At 46.3% G+C, this 16724-nt stretch overlaps 1 protein-coding gene across 4 annotated transcripts; it reads right to left on the bottom strand.

Annotated features, from left to right (window-relative positions):
- Positions 1 to 614: 614 nt before the first annotated feature.
- RFC5 (replication factor C subunit 5) lies at positions 615 to 16212 on the bottom strand. 4 transcript variants are annotated; one of them, XM_063694389.1, is made up of 12 exons: positions 15950 to 16144; positions 14790 to 14848; positions 13707 to 13771; positions 13075 to 13211; positions 11857 to 11936; positions 10483 to 10556; positions 7831 to 7990; positions 7014 to 7095; positions 5824 to 5953; positions 4813 to 4890; positions 3032 to 3086; positions 615 to 1671 (listed from the first exon to the last, which is right to left on the bottom strand). In XM_063694389.1, coding segments are annotated over exons 2-12 (960 nt in total). In that variant the 5' UTR covers positions 14792 to 14848; positions 15950 to 16144; the 3' UTR covers positions 615 to 1574. The 4 variants fall into 4 exon arrangements, with proteins under 4 accessions (XP_063550459.1, XP_018893827.2, XP_063550458.1 ...); XM_019038282.3 differs by lacking the exon at positions 14790 to 14848 and having other exon boundaries at positions 15950 to 16212; XM_063694388.1 differs by lacking the exons at positions 615 to 1671; positions 3032 to 3086 and adding an exon at positions 3105 to 4173 and having other exon boundaries at positions 15950 to 16147.
- Positions 16213 to 16724: the final 512 nt, after the last annotated feature.

The raw sequence follows: 16724 nt of genomic DNA, 5'->3' as shown, positions 1-16724 counted from the left end.
TAAAACTAGCAGGGCTGGGTGTGACGGCACATGCCTGTAATCCCAGCACTTTGGGAGGCTGAGGTGGGAGGACTGCTTGAGCCCAGGAGTTCAAGATCAGCCTGGGCAACAGAGTGAGATGAGACCCAATCTTTATTTAAAAAATAAATAAATAAATAGCCAAAAAAACTTAGTGTGGTGCTGGTGTGCATGGTAGCCCCAGCTACTCAGGGGGCTGAGGATGTGGTGGCATTTACCTGTGGTTCTGTGGTTCCGGCTACTCAGGAGGCTGAGGTGGGAGAACTGCTCGAGCCTGGGACATGGAGGCTGTAGCGAGCCACGATCGTGTCACGGTATTCCAGCCTGGGTGACTGACAAGAGCATGATCTTGCCTCAAAAAATAAACACATAAAACAAGTAGTACAGCGGAAGAGCTGGGAATGGATTGGCCAACGTTTACATTTCATGGTTATCTTGAAGTTCCAGATACAGCAGATGCTGAGCCTCTGGGTGGTTTGAGGCCTGGTTGGCCATCAGATTTAGCTTCATACTTTGCCGCTGTCCTTAAGGGGGTGAGTCCTCCATGAACAAAGGGAATAGTGATTTTTCCATTTGACAGTTTAAGAATTTGACACTTTATAAAGAACAGCATCTAAAGAAAGTTTATTCTGTGATATTAGAGACAGAAGGTTTTCATATAAATGCAAGTTTGACAAAGTCAGCATCTTTCTAGCTGTCTAAGGAAGAGTCACTTGTAACACAGCCAGCCAGGAGGCTGCTTTGTTTTTTATTATAAAGAACACTAACACAAATGCAGCATGATTGCTGTAAAATAAATGTGAAATTTGTACAAAAGTCCCAGTCCTTCCGCAGTTCTAGGTTTACAGTCAGGCTCAACCTTACTTGCCCTGCTCCTGCATGAAAACAAGTGCGTTTTATACAGCCTCTGCCACCCACTGGCATAGTTTAAGGCTCTATATTATATTTAAAATTAAGGTTTTTTTCCTATCATACACATCAATTTGGAACCTGCTGGTGACTCTTCTACCACAGAGGGTAAATAAAAAGACCAGTTTTTAAAGTAAGAGGATTCAGCTCATCTTATAAAAGTATAATAGTTTCGGCCAGATGTCCATTAACATCTGTTTAAATTAGATACAGACACAATGCCAAATATTAGAATCATAAATGTAATTTTGGAGATAATGTTTACCTTGAGTAGGAAGACACTTGGACCATATTAAATTTGAAAGTCTTCTGTTCCAGACCAAAATGGGGTAGGCTAATTCCCTGTCATCCAAGCAACTAAAAGGTAAAAACCTTATAACTTTAAAATAAAAAAGGTTATCTTTTTCCCCTATAAAAGACAGGCAGTATGAGTTAATACATTAAAATTATTTTGTACATCCCTGCTCCAAACAACCACAAAAATGGTACTTTTTAAATGCCTGCCCATCCTCTCCTGGAAGGGGGTTTTTCCAAGATTTGGGGTGATTGATTCATCCCACAGCCCCAGGCAGCAGTTTATCCTGGAACTGTCCTCTGTTCTCCCGTCACTGCTGAGCCCTGAGAATTGTGAACGGCCCTCAGAGCATCTAGGCCTCTGCAACAATCAGGTCTCTGGTGACTTGAAATGCAGCAATGAGGGAGCTCAGCTGGATCTTCTCGTTGGTGCCAACAGAAAGCCTGTACCTAACAGAAACCAAACACAGGGTAAGAAAAAAGACACCAAACACAGCTGTCTTTTCTTAAGGGAACAAGAGATCTAGGGCTGAAAATCTGTTGAAGGAGTGGGGATGGGAATTGATAGAACAAATTTGCCCTGGATGGCAATCTTGTATGTGTCCCCCTAACATTTTCTTCTCTGCCCTACACATTGATTTATAAATGTGATGTTTCAAACTTGTAAGGACAGATTCAATTTTAAAAATTATTAGGTATCAGGCCGGGCGCGGTGGTTCACACCTGTAATCCCAGCACTTTGGGAGGCGGGCCAATCACTGGAGGCCAGCCTGGCCAACATGGTGAAACCCCCGTCTCTACAAAACAAACAAACAAAAAACAAAAATTAGCTGGGCATGGTAGTGCATGCCTGTAATCCCAGCTCCTCAGGAGGCTGAGGCAGGTGAATCGCTTGAACCTGGGAGGCAGAGGTTGCAGTGAGCCGAGACTGCATCACTGCACTCCAGCCTGGGCGACAGAGTGGGACTCTGTCTCAAAAAAAGAAATAAATTATTAGGTGTCAACAGCGGTGTTCTGAACTTAACTTTGTCCTAACTATACAGATATACAAAATTTATGTAATGAAGGATTATTTCGTCGGCAAAATACGTTAAGAGGGAAACAAAACAGAGATTTCCTTCCTCTTAATTAAGCCATTTCATCGGGAAGTTTGGCTGATACATTGGTGGGTCTGTGGCCTAGTCAGTAAAGCAGGACACTGGAGTTCATCTCGCCACCTTTTAAATGCCCAGCCACTGATAGCAAAATCATCATATTCACAATGCAATGAGGAGAGGTGACCTAATTTGTGCCTGTGAAAGCCAATGCCACAAATTAGAGTTGGCCTATGCTGACGTCTATGTTGAACCCAATGCTCTGTCTACTTAAATGATAGCTGCCAGCTTCACTGGGGGCTAATAACAGTGTTTACGGAACCAGGCAAAGCAGAAAATTGAGTTTGTGTTTACTTTTCCCCCCAATATGCTTTAGTATGCCAAAATGCCTTAATAACAGCTGGGTGGTTGAAGCAAAGCAGGCCTCCCAAATAACAAGGGCATTTTCAGAATCAATGTGGGCCGAGCCTGTGAGGTCCAAGGAGAGGCCTTCATCTCAGATATGTAACTGATCTGTACTTGACCTGTGAATTTATCCCCATGTTCTTTAAGCAGCTCACACCCTTCCCCACATTCCATTCAATATCACCAGACTAGATTGTACCGTATGTGAACGATTTAGGAAAAAAAACTGAAACCAAGAAAGTTGAAACAAATAACTCACAACAGGGGAAAAAAGGAGGAAAAGAATTAAAACTGGGACAAGAAGTACTCACTCAATGTCTGCCATTTTGGTCAATAAATGTATTCGAACTGAAGATGGAAAGTCAACTGAGGGAAAAACAAAATCAAACGAGTTAGGTCACTCTCTACTGTCAAAAAACCCACAGAGGACAAATGAGTTTCAACATCAAATCCTTAACACTGAACTAGTCCTGAGGCCTCAGCCTGCTCACTAGATACCAGACCTCTAAGAAAGTAGAAACAGTGCTGGTTTCATACTTTTTACCCACTCGATTTTGTGCTTTATAGGGTAGTCAAAAAGGAAAATGAGCAGATACCAAAGTGATCCTAAGAGCACCAAAGATCACACTGCTCTTAGCAGCTGGGTAGCTCTACAAGTTAACTTGAATGCTGAGTTCCCACTTGCTGTTTTTATTTTATATTTTACTTTATTTTGAGACGGGGTCTCACTCTCTTGCCCAGTCTGGAGTGCCATGGCATGGCGTGATCATGACTCACTGCAGCCTTGACCTCTTGGGCTTGAGGGATCCTCCACCTCAAGACTCTTGAGTAACTGGGGCTACAGGTGTGCGCCACCTTGCCTGGCTCTTTTGTACTTTTTGTAGAGATGCGGTTTCACCATGTTGCCCAGGCTGGTCTCAAACTCCTGGGCTCAAGTGATCCACCCATTTTGACTTCCCAAAGTGTTGGGATTACAGGCGTCAGCCACTATACCGATCCTGTCCCCATTTAAAAACCAAGCACAAACAACTGATTTTTTAAAGTTGGTTTATGCTCAGCTTCCACAATCAAGGTGCAGAGCTGGGCCTGAGCCAACCATACCTTGGGCAGAAGGCATGGCATGGGCCAGCCAGGAAGAGGCCTGTGAAGGCCTGGGCAGAACCAACATTCATTGACCCGGTTAAGTCTCCATCTTGCAGTTGGCCACTGTGGAAGGAAGAGCTTCTCCGAAAGCCTACACAAGTCACCTGGGGAGCTTAGAGAATACGGATGCCTGGTTGTCCTCCAAGAAGCTGACTTAATTTGTCTGGAGTGCCCCTATCTGCTGCCAAGGTTGAGAACCAATTCTCTGTGTAGAAGGTACAGGCAAGTGTGGAACTTAAGATGTTTTCCTTAAGCTTGCTTTGGTTTACATGGTTTACATATCTTCTCTTTCTTTTCTGGGAATATATATCTAGATAGATAGATAGACAGACTTTTTTTTTTTTTTTTAGAAATGTGAATTAATATATACTACTTACTGCTATAAAATATAAACCCCTAGAGGAAATAAAGTTAGCCTCCAGGAGTTTTCACTTTCCCCAGCAGTTCTAGATATTAAGAGGGTTTATGGAACACGTTTTTTGTGTTTTTTTTTTTTGAGACAAACTCTAGCTCTGTCGCCCAGGCTGGAGTGCAGTGGCAAATCTTGGCTCACTGCAACCTCCACCTCCCAGGTTCAAATGATTCTCCCACCTCAGCCTCCCACGTAGCTGGGATTACAGGCGTGTGCCACCATACCAGGCTAATTTTTTGTATTTTTAGTAGAGACGGGGTTTCACCATGTTGCCCAGGCTGGTCTTCAACTCCTGACCTCAGGTGATCTGCCTGCTTTGGCCTCCCAAAGTGCTAGGATTACAGGCTTGAGCCACCGTACCCAGCTCTGGAACAAAATTTTAAACAGTGGCAAGACAGAACTGCTAACAAGAAGGGTCTGATTTACAATTCATTAGTTTCTTTGCTTCAAGAATGAAGCCTCCTGTCCTAACCATCCTTAACCCCAAAGCAGGCTACCTTCTCCACAGCTTCTCAGCTGGGGGATAATGTAAGTTACCTCTATGCACAAACAAGTGTATCTCTGTCAGGATATCATGCAGTGCCAAACCCTTCAGAGTTTTCAACTCTGTAATATCTAGAGGAGCAGTTAAGGCAAAGGGAACAAGTTCCAGAACAAACATACTGCAGAGAATTTTGAATCCAAACCCGGGCAAGAGACTTTTTAAAGTAGGGCTTTTAATCCCAACACAACTGTTTCTCTTTCAACTTGAAGCTGCACATGTTGGACTCCAATTCTTTATTTTTCTTTGTTTCATCTTCAGTAAGGGCTTTCTGAAAGATAGAGTTGTAACTCCTTCTAGTAGAGAATAAAGCCAACTGCATTTTCTTTTTCTTTCTTTCTTTTTTTTTTTTTAAGATGGAGTCTCCCTCTGTCACCCAGGCTAGATTACAGTGGCATGACCTCGGCTCACTGCAACCTCTGCCTCCCGGGTTCAAGCAATTCTCATGCCTCAGTCTCCCGAGTAGCTGGAACTACAGGAACCCACCACCATGCCCGGCTAATTTTTGTATTTTTAGTAGAGACAGGGTTTTGCCATCTTGGCCAGGCTGGTCTTGAACTCCTGACCTCAAGTGATCTACCCGCCTCAGCCTCCAAAAGTGCTGGGATTACAGGCATGAGCCACCACACCCAGCCCCAAATGCATTTCCAAAAAGGCTTCGTGTCACCATTCCTAGCCTTTCATTTCATAGCACAAGAGCTATCACTATCATGACCACTTGAAAATTCCTGCATCTTCAATGCCAAGGCCTAAGCTTTTCTCCCATCTGTGAGTGAAGCTGCTTCAAGCCTTACCCTGACTTGAAGGTCAGAGCCCTCCAAGAAGAACTCTGGAGTGCTAAAGACAAGTACCCACTCCACCTACAGACATCTCACTCCCACAACAAGCTGACCAGAGTCGCCTGCAGCCAGTCATCCTTTGCCAGCAAGGTGTGGGTGCTGGCTGCAACCTGAACTCCTGGGGCCACCTTCAGGTCTCGGTGGCCAGGAGGTCATGAGAAAGGATACTTCTGTAGGCTGTGGTGAAATCTTGATTCAACATCCAGTCCAGGATGTTGGCAATGTCTGACTTGAGCGGGTGCCCGGTGCAGGTGTAGACAGTCTCCTCTGTCACCTTCCCAAAGGCCATATTGGTGCTCTGTGCAGACAGAGGGGGAAAGGGGAGATCACAGTGGCTGTCACAGCCGCCACCAAGCTGCAGGGAGCCAAGAAGAAATTGCCAAGGCAGCAATGCAGGTGAGCAGCAAAGTTCTATGGGCACAAGGCAGTGGGAACCCACATATTCAATACCGGAAGAGTCACCTCATCAGAGGATGCCATAGCCTGTTGGCTATTCCAGTGCCAAATCCTTCCCTCCCTTTGCCTTCTTTGCAACAAATGATTCTTTTTGTTTTTAAAACATTTTCTTTTGTTCTCTCTTTGTTTTTTGAGACAGGGTCTTGCTCTGTTGCTCAGGCTGAAGTGCAGTGGCATGATCACGGCTCACTGTAGCCTCGACTTCCTAGGCTCAAGTCACCCTCCTGCCTCAGCCTCCTGAGTAGATGGGACTACAGGCGTGCATCGCCACACCTGGCTCATGATTTTTTAGTGGAGACAGAGTCTCACTATGTTGCCCAGGCTGGTCTCCAGCTCCTGGGCTCAGGCAATCCACCTCCCTCGGCATCCCTAAGTGCTGGGATTACAGGCGTGAGCCACCATACCTGGCCTGCAACAAGTGATTTTTTCAGTTAATCAAAATACAAAGTGAGGAGGGGGAATCCTGCAGGTTATGAGACCAAGGTCTTACCAGCTGTAGATTTCAAAATTTACAGATTGATCATGCCTTTGCTTAGGTCTTTCTTCAAAAACTATTACAAAACAATGACTCAGGATTTGCTGGGACCAGGCTGGGCATGGTGGCTCATGCCTGTAATCCCAGCACTTTAGGAAGCTGAGGTGGATGGATCATTTGAGGTCAGGAGTTCGAGACCAGCCTAACCAACATGGCGAAACCCCATCTCTACCAAAAATACAAAAATTAGTAGGGCGTGGTAGCAGGCACCTGTAATCCCAGCTGCTCAGGAGGCAGGAGATTCGCCTGAACCCAGGAGGCGGAGGTTGCAGTGAGCTGAGATTGTGTTGCTGCACTCCAGCCTGAGCGACAGAGCAAGACTCTGTCTCAAAAAAAAAAAAAAAAAAGGATTTGCTTCAGACCATACCTGCAAAATGTTCAGAGCCCTGCGCATGTCTCCACTGGAAAGAGTGACTAGTGCTTTCATTCCATCTTCACTTATATCAACTCTGAAAGAAATAAGCAAAAGGGATTTATGAGGCCCCCTGAGAGCACCAGCATTCACCAAAGGAACAAGATGGCCTGGAATGATTAAGGCTTTAAAGGGAAGAAGGAAAGAGAGGAACAGAGTTAATAATCTCCTGATCTATATGATCTAGAATTCACTCTGGTTTTTAGGGACCTGGGCTTCACATTAGTAGTCACAGCCAACCAAAATCGAGAACAGCCTGTATTTAGGAACAAGCATCCTCCCATGGAGCCAGTCGCCTTGAATTCTGCTCTCTGGGGAGGACAGAGGCCTGGCACAAGCCATGATCACACAGCTGAAACTCCTCCTTCACAACAAGCAGCTGCTCAGGTCGGCTACTTGCTTGGCATCTGACTGCACAGAATGTGATGTCTTAGAACCTTCCCTTCTAGTCTAAAAAGGCTGGAAGCATCTTGCAGAAGGGACTCAGCAGCCTGCAGTTTCCAATGACAAAGAAGAGTAGGAGGAAATTGGGACAGCTTCCAGGGGAGGAGGATGGAATCAAGAAAAATGAAGTACCAAATGACTTTTATGAGGAATGGCCTTGAGACGGCAGAGAAAATGACAGCAGTGGACGGTCCCCAGTGCCTTCCCTGTGCTAGGCACTCTGCAAAGTCGTTTTCCAACATTCCTCTCCTCTACATACGAACCAGCCAGTCATCCCACAAGCCTGTTTCTACTACACTCCATTCCCAAAGGCCTGCAAAATACTCACTTCTCTTCTTCCACGACATGTTCCAGGCGGGGAACCATGAGTTCAGGAGTCAGGGGACCGAACCGAAACCTCGTGCAGCGGGACTGCAAGGCAGGGATGATCTTTGACAGATAGTTACAGATGAGGCAGAATCTGGTATTTTCTGTGAATTTCTCAATTACTAGTAAGAGAAAATAAAACCACCTCATGTCAAAGTCCATTCTGATTTTTCAGAGAGCCCAGAAAACTTGAATTTTTCTGTGGTCACAAGGGTATAGGAAAAGATTCAATACTGCAAACAAGTGAGGATGTTGGCCGGGCGTAGTGGCTTAGTGGCTCACATCTGTAATCCCAGCACTTTGGGAGGCTGAGGCGGGAGGATCACTTGAGGTCAGGAGGTTTGGCCAACATGGCAAAACCTCTACTGAAAATACAAAATTTAGCCAGGTGTGGTGGCACATGCCTGTAATCCCAGCTACTTGGGAGGCTGAGGCAGGAGAATTGCTTGAATCCGGGAGGTGGAGGTTGCAGTGACCCAAAATCATTCCACTGCACTCCAGCGTGGGCAACAGAGTGAGACTGTCTCAAAAAAGAAAGAATGTAAACAAGCGAGGCTGCAGCCTATGACAAGACAGGGCAGCGCTGGCCTGTTCAGATCAGAGATCAGCCACTCCTCTTTTTTTTTTTGAAACAGAGTCTCTCTCTGTTGCCCAGGCTGGAGTGCAATGGCACGATCTCGGCTCACTGCAACCTCTGCCTCCCGGATTAAAGTGATTCTCCTGCCTCAGCCTCCCGAGTAGCTGGGACTACAGACACGTGCCACCACGCCCAGCTAATTTTTTATATTTTTAGTAGAGACAGGGTTTCACCATATTAGCCAGGATGGTCTCGATCTCCTGACCTCATGATTCGCCCGCCTTGGCCTCCCAAAGTGCTGGGATTACAGGCATGAGCCACTGTGCCAGGCCAATTTTTGTATTTTTAGTAGAGATGGGGTTTCATCAGTTAGCCAGGCTGGTCTCGAACTCCTGACCTCAGGTGATCTGCCTGCCTCAGCCTCCCAAAGTACTGGGATTACAGGTGTGAGCCACTGCGCCCTGCCTAGCCACCCCTCTTTCACAAACTGGTAAACATGCCTCCATGGGATTTTACAAAATGCTTCCTTTTTACTATTTGCCATGATTCTGGCACTTTTGCCATGTAATCCCATTAAGATTATGAGACCTCTTCTTGTCCTTTTACATAAAATTATATTTGGCAGGTTGATGATTCTTCACCTTCTATGGGCAGGGAGGGGGGCGGCTTTTTGCAGACTTTTCCATGGAGACTGTCTGGAGACCTTAGAGCACTCAAGGGAGCAATAACCCGAACAAAGAGTTGCTTATGACACCGGTTCCATTCTGTAGGTACCCAATGTTCTCACATGGGGATCTGCCCAGAATGACAGTCACTCGGCACAACAAGATGCCGAAGAAAGGCTGCCAAGCTTCTAGGACCAGAAGATATTCTCACTGTCCTCCTCCTCCTCCTCCCCCACCTCTCCTCCTCCACCTCCCCCTACCCTCCTCCTCCGCCTTCTCCTCCCCCTCCTCCTCCTCACCCCCTCCTCTTCCCCCCTCCTCCTCCTCCCCCTTCCCCCATCCTTCTCTTAACATGTGCTGCCATCTACTCCCTCCCCACAAACTCCTAAAGATCGTTCTTCTCTCAAAGCTGATTCACTTGGAATCTTAATGAGAGATGACAAGTGTCCTTTAAGAGAAGAGAACTGCACTAGGCCCCTGAAGACAGACAAATCGCAGGGTGCTGTCCCTCCCCCTGCCAAATCATTCACTTGGCAAGCAGTGAAGTAATATCAGCTCTCTGAGCACCTCAACTTCAGATATGCTTTTCCTAGCCATTGTGGTTCAAAGGGTGCCATTAGTAGAAAGGAAAGGGTACTATTAGCAGAAAGAACTATCTGATAGCTTAAGGATGAAAGATTTTCCACACCCCATCCCACGGAAAGACATGAATTCCCAACTCTGAAATTGAACCCAGTGTCAAAGGAGGTTGAACACCAGTGACTGGCCAGACTTAAAAGTCCCCGCAGGGCTTAGTCCCTAGGCTGCTGAAGGGGAAGTCCCGCTACAGAGGTGTCTCGCCTGTATCATTAGATGGGAGACACAGAGAAAGGCATAGAGATTTCTCTGGGCCAGAAGATGAAAACTGAAAACAAGCCAAGCCATATCTCACATCCTAATTCTCCTGTAATCCCAGCACTTTGGGAAGCTTAAAGTTCCTAATTCTCCTGTAATCCCAGCACTTTGGGAAGCCGAGGCGGGCGGATCACCCGAGGTCAGGAGGTCGAGACCAGCCTGGCCAACATGGTGAAACCCCATCTCTACTAAAAATATAAAAATCAGCTGGGTGTGGTGGTGCATGCCTGTAATCCCAGCTACTCAAGAGGCTGAGGTCAGAGAATCACTTGAACCCAGGAGGCGGAGGCTGCAGTGAGCCAAGATTGCGCCACTGCACTCCAACCTGGGTGACAGAGCAAGACTCTGACTCAAAAAAAAAAAAAAAAAAAAAAAAAAGCCCTCCCCCCAAAAAACAACAACAGCAACAAACACAAAGTTCCTAATTCTCCTTCCAGTGCGCACACCAGCCCAAACGCTCCACAGTGCCTCTGCTTACCTCTTCTCAAGGCATTCTGGGCGTCCTGAGTCATGGCATCTGCTTCATCCAAGATCACTAGCTTAAAGCCTTTCCTAGAAAAACAAATGGTGCTGTCTAAAGATTTCTTCAATCTCACCTCAACAACTGGGCTCAAACCTATATCTTCCCATTGTGCCATCAGGCCCTGTCTCAGAAAGACAATTTCTTCTAGAACTTTGGCCAAGGCAGACATCTTTGGTCACTCAGAGGGGAAATGCCACATCACTCCTTGAACCTTTGGTGGGAATGGAGGAGACTTCTCTACTTCTGTGCGCTGTGTCCTCTGGCATCTTCACTTTCCTCCACATGGCACCCTACCATGCTATTGCTTTTCCAGTCTCCCTCACTCACGCCTGAGTCCCTCACCCTTTTGCTTTTTTTGAGACTAAGTTTTTGCTCTGTTGCCCAGGCTGGAGTGCAGTGCCGCGATCTTGGCTCGCTGCAACCTCTGCCTCCCGGGTTCAAGCGATTCTCCTGCCTCAGCCTCCTGAGTGGCTGGGATTACAGGCGCCCACCACCATGCCCAGATAATTTTTGTATTTTTAGTAGAGACGAGGTTTCACTATGTTGGCCATGCTGGTCTTGAACCCTTGATCTCAGGTGATCCACCTGCCTAGGCCTCCCAAAGTGCTAGGATTACAGGTGTGAGCCACTGCGCCCGGCCGTCACCCTTTTTCTTTCTTTCTTTTTTTTTTTTTTAGCCACCATCCTAGTTGTCCTTCCTGATCTCAATTTATTTTTAAATTCAAACTAGCTCATCCAGTCTTAGGGTAATCTAACCAGTTCTCAGGAACTAAAAATGAAGTTAATGCTCCCTAAAGAACTTGGTAATACAGGCTGGGCTCACGTCTGTAATCCCAGCAGTTTGGGAGGCTGCGGCGGGCAGATTGCTTGAACTCAGGAGTTCGAGACCAGCCTAGGCAACATGGCAAAACCCCATGTCTACTAAAAAATACAAAAATTAGTTGGGCGTGATGGCTCACGACTGTAGTCCCAGCTACTTAGGAGGCTGAGGCTGGAAGATCGCTTGAACCCAGGAGGTGGAGGTTGCAGTGAGCCGAGATCATGCCACTGCACTCCAGCCTGTACGATAGAGGGCGACCCTGTCTCCAAGAAAAAAGAAAAAAAAAAACAACTTGCTAATACAAGTGTAGATAACATTTTATTTTAACAGTTGCATTATAATGCTTCTTACTACCATCCCTCTCCTTTTTCTCTTTTCCATGGTTGCTTTGGACAAAGTCACTTTTTTTTTCAACCCATATAAACTGGCTAAGGAGAGGATTAAAAAATTAAGCCATATCATCTTACTAATCAAAATCAAGGGAGCGAAATTACACAAATAATTCTTACTTAAATATTGTCCTTGTGCTAGCAAAGCTCAGGATCGGTCCTCGAACGATGTCTATTCCTCGGTCATCTGAAGCATTCAGCTAAATGTGGAAGACAGAAGCCAAAACAAAAACCATGTTGCTGTGCTATCTGTGAGTTCTTGGTGTTAGTGTATTTCCTCATCAGTCCAGCTCAGCAGGCTAGCTCTCTACGTCTAATGATGGCTAAGAGATCATCATAAAATAAAAAATCAGTTTTACACAAAATTCACTAAATTAATAAAGATGGCTCTATTACCCCCACCCTTTGAGGACAATGACTGACATAAATTGGAGAAATAATTAATTGGTATGGTTACACTGAACAGCACCTCTGGTGTGAGCAGAATGATACAAATTTCAGCTACCACAATCCTAAGTTACCAAGTTCTTAATAAACTGAAATAAGGACATTAGTAGCAGCAAAGTTCTGAGACCTGCATCTAAAAAGTAAGTTAAACTTTTCTTGCAATAGACAATACTCACATTTTTGAATCTAAGTATATTAGTCAAGGTCCCAGCAATATACAGATGGCATACTCAAATGCAGCAATTTGAAGAGAATTAAACAAGGAGATCTTTTTAAAGGTGTGATATAGGAAAACCACGGGGCTATGCAATACCTGTCACCCTTGAGCCTGAAGGGCTTAGTGAAGGGAGTGGCTGTAGGCACCTGGAGAGGGCTGCAGGAAAGGTACCACCTGTGAGATGTACCCTACAGGTGGGCCATGCTGCCAGCCTGTGTCAGCCCCCAGGGAAGGCCCAGGCATCACTCACTTCCTTCCCCTACCCCTGCCAAGGCTCCTATTGGCCAAACCCAACCAGGAGCCAGACGGTAAGTGAGCTTATAGTCAGTAGAGCTCAGCCTTCCAGGCAGGAATATGGTGGAGAAACGTGGAGAATTGATCTAGAGGGGCCATGGCAGACAGGCAGCAACCAAGTCACCATAAAGTAAGGTTTGGGGAGAAGTTGGCAAGAGCAAAGAAAAAGGTGCCAAACCCCACAACTGCCCTCTAGCTGACCAACACTAATCCAGACCAAAATGACCATTATAGGAAAAAGGGAATTAAAATATTCAAATTCACTTCTTTCCTAACTGTCCGTGGGGCAACTTACTTTTAAAGTAAAATAAAACCAGCAGAACTGAAATTAAGAGACTGGAGTCCTAAGTTATTTGTAGAGTAAGAACAATCTTATTTACCTCCAAGACCATGGAGCCAAATTCTTTGTCTTTATATAGCTGTTTCACACAGGCTAGGATGGTAGATGTCTTGCCTGTCCCTGGGGGACCGTAGAGAAGCAAGTGTGGCAGTCGGTCTTCACTGATAAACTTCTGAACTGAGGATCAGGAAGGAAGAAGGGCACCATCAGTCTTTGGGAGCTGCCTCATTCACCCTGGGCCCCTGAGTTGGGCTGAAAGCTCTTCAACCCAATTCAATGTCCAAATCAGAGGCAGATACAACTTGATGTAGGGGCCTCATATCTGCTTTCGTGGAACAACCGGAATTCACTCAATAGCGCAGCCAGTCAACAAGTATTTATTGAGTGCCTGCTGTGTTACAGGCACCTTTCTGGGTGCTGGCAACATCTGTGAACTTAAATGATTCTACGTAATGCTATTTTTACTCCACTGTGTTGCAATTTTATGCTCATGTTTGTGACTTACCCACTGGACTGTAGCGACCTGAAGAAAATGAATGAATGATCTTAAAGCCACATTCTACAAAGCGCAATCAGATTCTTTGAAGTTATTACTTAGGAGAGACAACATCACCAAGAAATTTATACAAGTACCTCAACCAGGACAAGAGCAACTGACACATGGATACTTACTGGTACTCAGAATGTCCTGATGAGAAATGAGATCATTCAGGGTCTGTGGCCGGTATTTTTCAACCCTGAAATACAATTTAGTATGTATTATGACATATATAAATGCAAGAATATTTTATGTGCAAAAGAATCCTTGCAGGTCAGGCACAGTGGCTCATGCCTGTAATCCCAGCACTTTGGGAGGCCAAGGTGGGTGGATCATTTGGGGTCAGGAGTTCAAGACCAACCAGCCTGGCCGACATGGCAAAACCCTGTCTCTATGCGTACCTCCTAGGGTCTTTGTAAGGACAGAACAACTAACAGGGTGTCTGCTAACCCGATAATATGCCATTCAATAAAAAATACCAAAAAATACAAAAATTAGCTGGGCATGGTGGCATACCCCTGTAGCCCCAGCTACCCCGAAGGCTAGGGTGGGAGAATTGCTTGAACCCGGGAGGCGGAGGTTGCAGTGAACCGAGATTGCACCACTGCACTCCAGCACTCCAGCCTGGGCGACAGAGTGAGACCTTGTCTTAAAAAAAAAAACAGAATCCTTTCATATCCTAATTTAAAAAGGAAGAATAAGAAAGCGCTTTAAGTTTGAACAGACCAGTGGTTCTCAACCACAGGTGATTTTGTCTTCCTAGGAACATCTAGTGATATCTAGAAACATATTTAGTTGTCACAGGTGGGCAGAGGGTCCTATGGCACTCAGTGTGTAGTCTCTAGGAATGCTGTTAAACATGCTACAGTGCACAGGACAGCTCCCCTAAACCCACCCAGAGTATCTGGCCCAAAATGTCAATAGTGCTGAGGTTGAAAACTCTGTTCTAACTTCATCTTTCCAGCTGTTTGCCTATAATCTCAACCTGATGGGCACCTACTGTTGCAAAGTGCATTTGAAACTGAACTCCTACCCAAATAGACTTCAACAGAAGAATGGATAGGTAAAATCTCTTCTGTCCATACAATGGAATATGATTCAGCCATAACAAGAAATTAACTACTGATACAAGCAGCAACATGCATGAACCTTGAAAACATGATGCTGAGTGAAAGAAACCAGACACAAAAGGCCACATAGTGTAGGATTCCACTTACATGAAATGTCCAGAATAGGCAAATCCATAGATAGAAAGCAGATTAGTGGTTGCCAGGGGCTAGAGGAAGGGGAGAATGGGGAGTAACTGTCAATGGGTACAGGATTTCCATTTGGGGTGATGAAATTTTGGAACTAGATAGCGGGAAGACTCCACAACAGTACACTGCATTCTGAATGTACTTAATGCCACTGAATTGTACATTTTAAAATGGTTACAGGATGGGCTTAGTAGCTCGCCTCTAAAAGTCCCAGTTCTTCGGAGGCTGAGGCAGGAGAATGCCTTGAACCCCAATGTTTGAGGTTACACTGAGCTGTGATCACACCACTGCGCTCCAGCCTGGGCGACAGAGCGAGACCCTGTCTCTAAAAAAATAAATACGTAAATACATAAAATAGTTACAACTGTCAATCTTCTGGGTTTTTTTTAACCATAATAAAGACAAATTGAACTAGTTACTAGACAATGACAACTTGCAGCTTTTCGAAGCCAAGCCAAATTGCTTCAAAGTCTTGGAAGCATTGCGAGAACATAGCTGTTTAAGTAGGATGGTTAAGAGTACAAGCTCTGAATTCAGACTTCCTAGATTCACCTCCAAGCCAATTTTCTCCCTTGGACCATAGGGAAGTCATTTAATCTTTCTAAAATGCAGTTTCCTCCTGTGTAAAATTTGAAGCGGTGCCTACCTCCTACGGTCTTTGTAAGGATCGAACATCTAACAGGGCGTCTGCTAATCTAATAATATGCCATTCAATAAAAGTTGACCAGGGAGCGTTATTACTAGTTTAAAATGTGACCAATAGTCTCATCGCAGGTTTTGAAGAGTGGGAAGAGGGCATTTTGGCATGGAGGCCATTGCAGGTGTCAGGAGACGCGGGATCGAACCCCTGTGCTGTCACCAGGTGCGAAAGCCGCCTTCTTCTTCGGCAAATGGAGCTGGGGGTGAAAGGGTGAGAACTGCCAAAAGTCCTAAACAGAACGGACGAGTCTGGGTAGCTGGGGGGTGTCGGGGGAAACCTCTGCAGCTCGGTCCCGGCTGCAGGCCTGGGGACGACGGGAAGAGGTCGGGTTGGGGTCCGGTCACCCGCCACCCCAGCCACCTCCTCCCCGCGCGGCCGCCTGGCCCCCTCTGCCCACCGCCGCCGCTCGGCCTCCTCCTACCAGGGCAGGTTCCTGATCTTGGTCGCCGCGGGCTGCTCCTGCTGCTTGAGTGCTGAGGTCTCCATGGCGGAGAGACGAAGGTGACCAGATCCGCTGAGATCGTCGCGTCACCCAAGCGCCTGCACAGTGACCAGCCACGACCTGACCCTGAGACCCTGGCACTTACAGTTCGCGCGCAAAAGCAACTCTCGCGAGACGCGGCCACCAGTTTCCGACTTCCTCCCTCGGTCCCGCCCCCTCCCGTTGCTAGGGCGTCGGTTGCTAGGTTACCGGAGGCGCGGGCCGCCAGCCTCCCTCCAAGCTCCGCCCCTCCAGCCTGCTCTGAACTCTCAGATACCCAGGCGCTCCCAGAGCAGGGCAGCGGGAGAGGCAGGGCCCCTTGCAGCCCCAGTCATCATTACATATTAAGATCTCAAGGCCAAAGCCAATTCTTGCCATCGCCAAGCTTCAAACACTTAAATTCAAAGGAACAAAAGCTGCCGGGGCTCAAAAAAAAAAAAAAAAAATCTAAGAAAAAAAACAACCCCGAGTAAAACGGCTGGGTCTTGAATATAGATGCCTTTGCGAAAGAAGGCTTGAGATACCTCTCGGCCCCCAAGCTGGGAGGTGAATATTTGGAAATGAAAACAACCCCAAACAAACTCAACTGCAACCTACCTATCTCCGGAATCCGTGCCCCTCGCCCAAAAAATTTACGGAACCAACCTCCAGAAAACGACTCCAGAGAAAAAAAAACAGAAACTTCCAGTTGGGTTAATCTGTGTCGCTGGAAGGG

The sequence above is a fragment of the Gorilla gorilla genome, chromosome 10 (assembly GCF_029281585.2).
Source record: "Gorilla gorilla gorilla isolate KB3781 chromosome 10, NHGRI_mGorGor1-v2.1_pri, whole genome shotgun sequence".
Classification (NCBI taxonomy): Eukaryota; Metazoa; Chordata; class Mammalia; order Primates; family Hominidae; genus Gorilla; species Gorilla gorilla.
The sequence above is the reverse complement of the archived record's forward strand: the minus strand, read 5'-3'. Positions and strand labels throughout refer to the sequence as shown.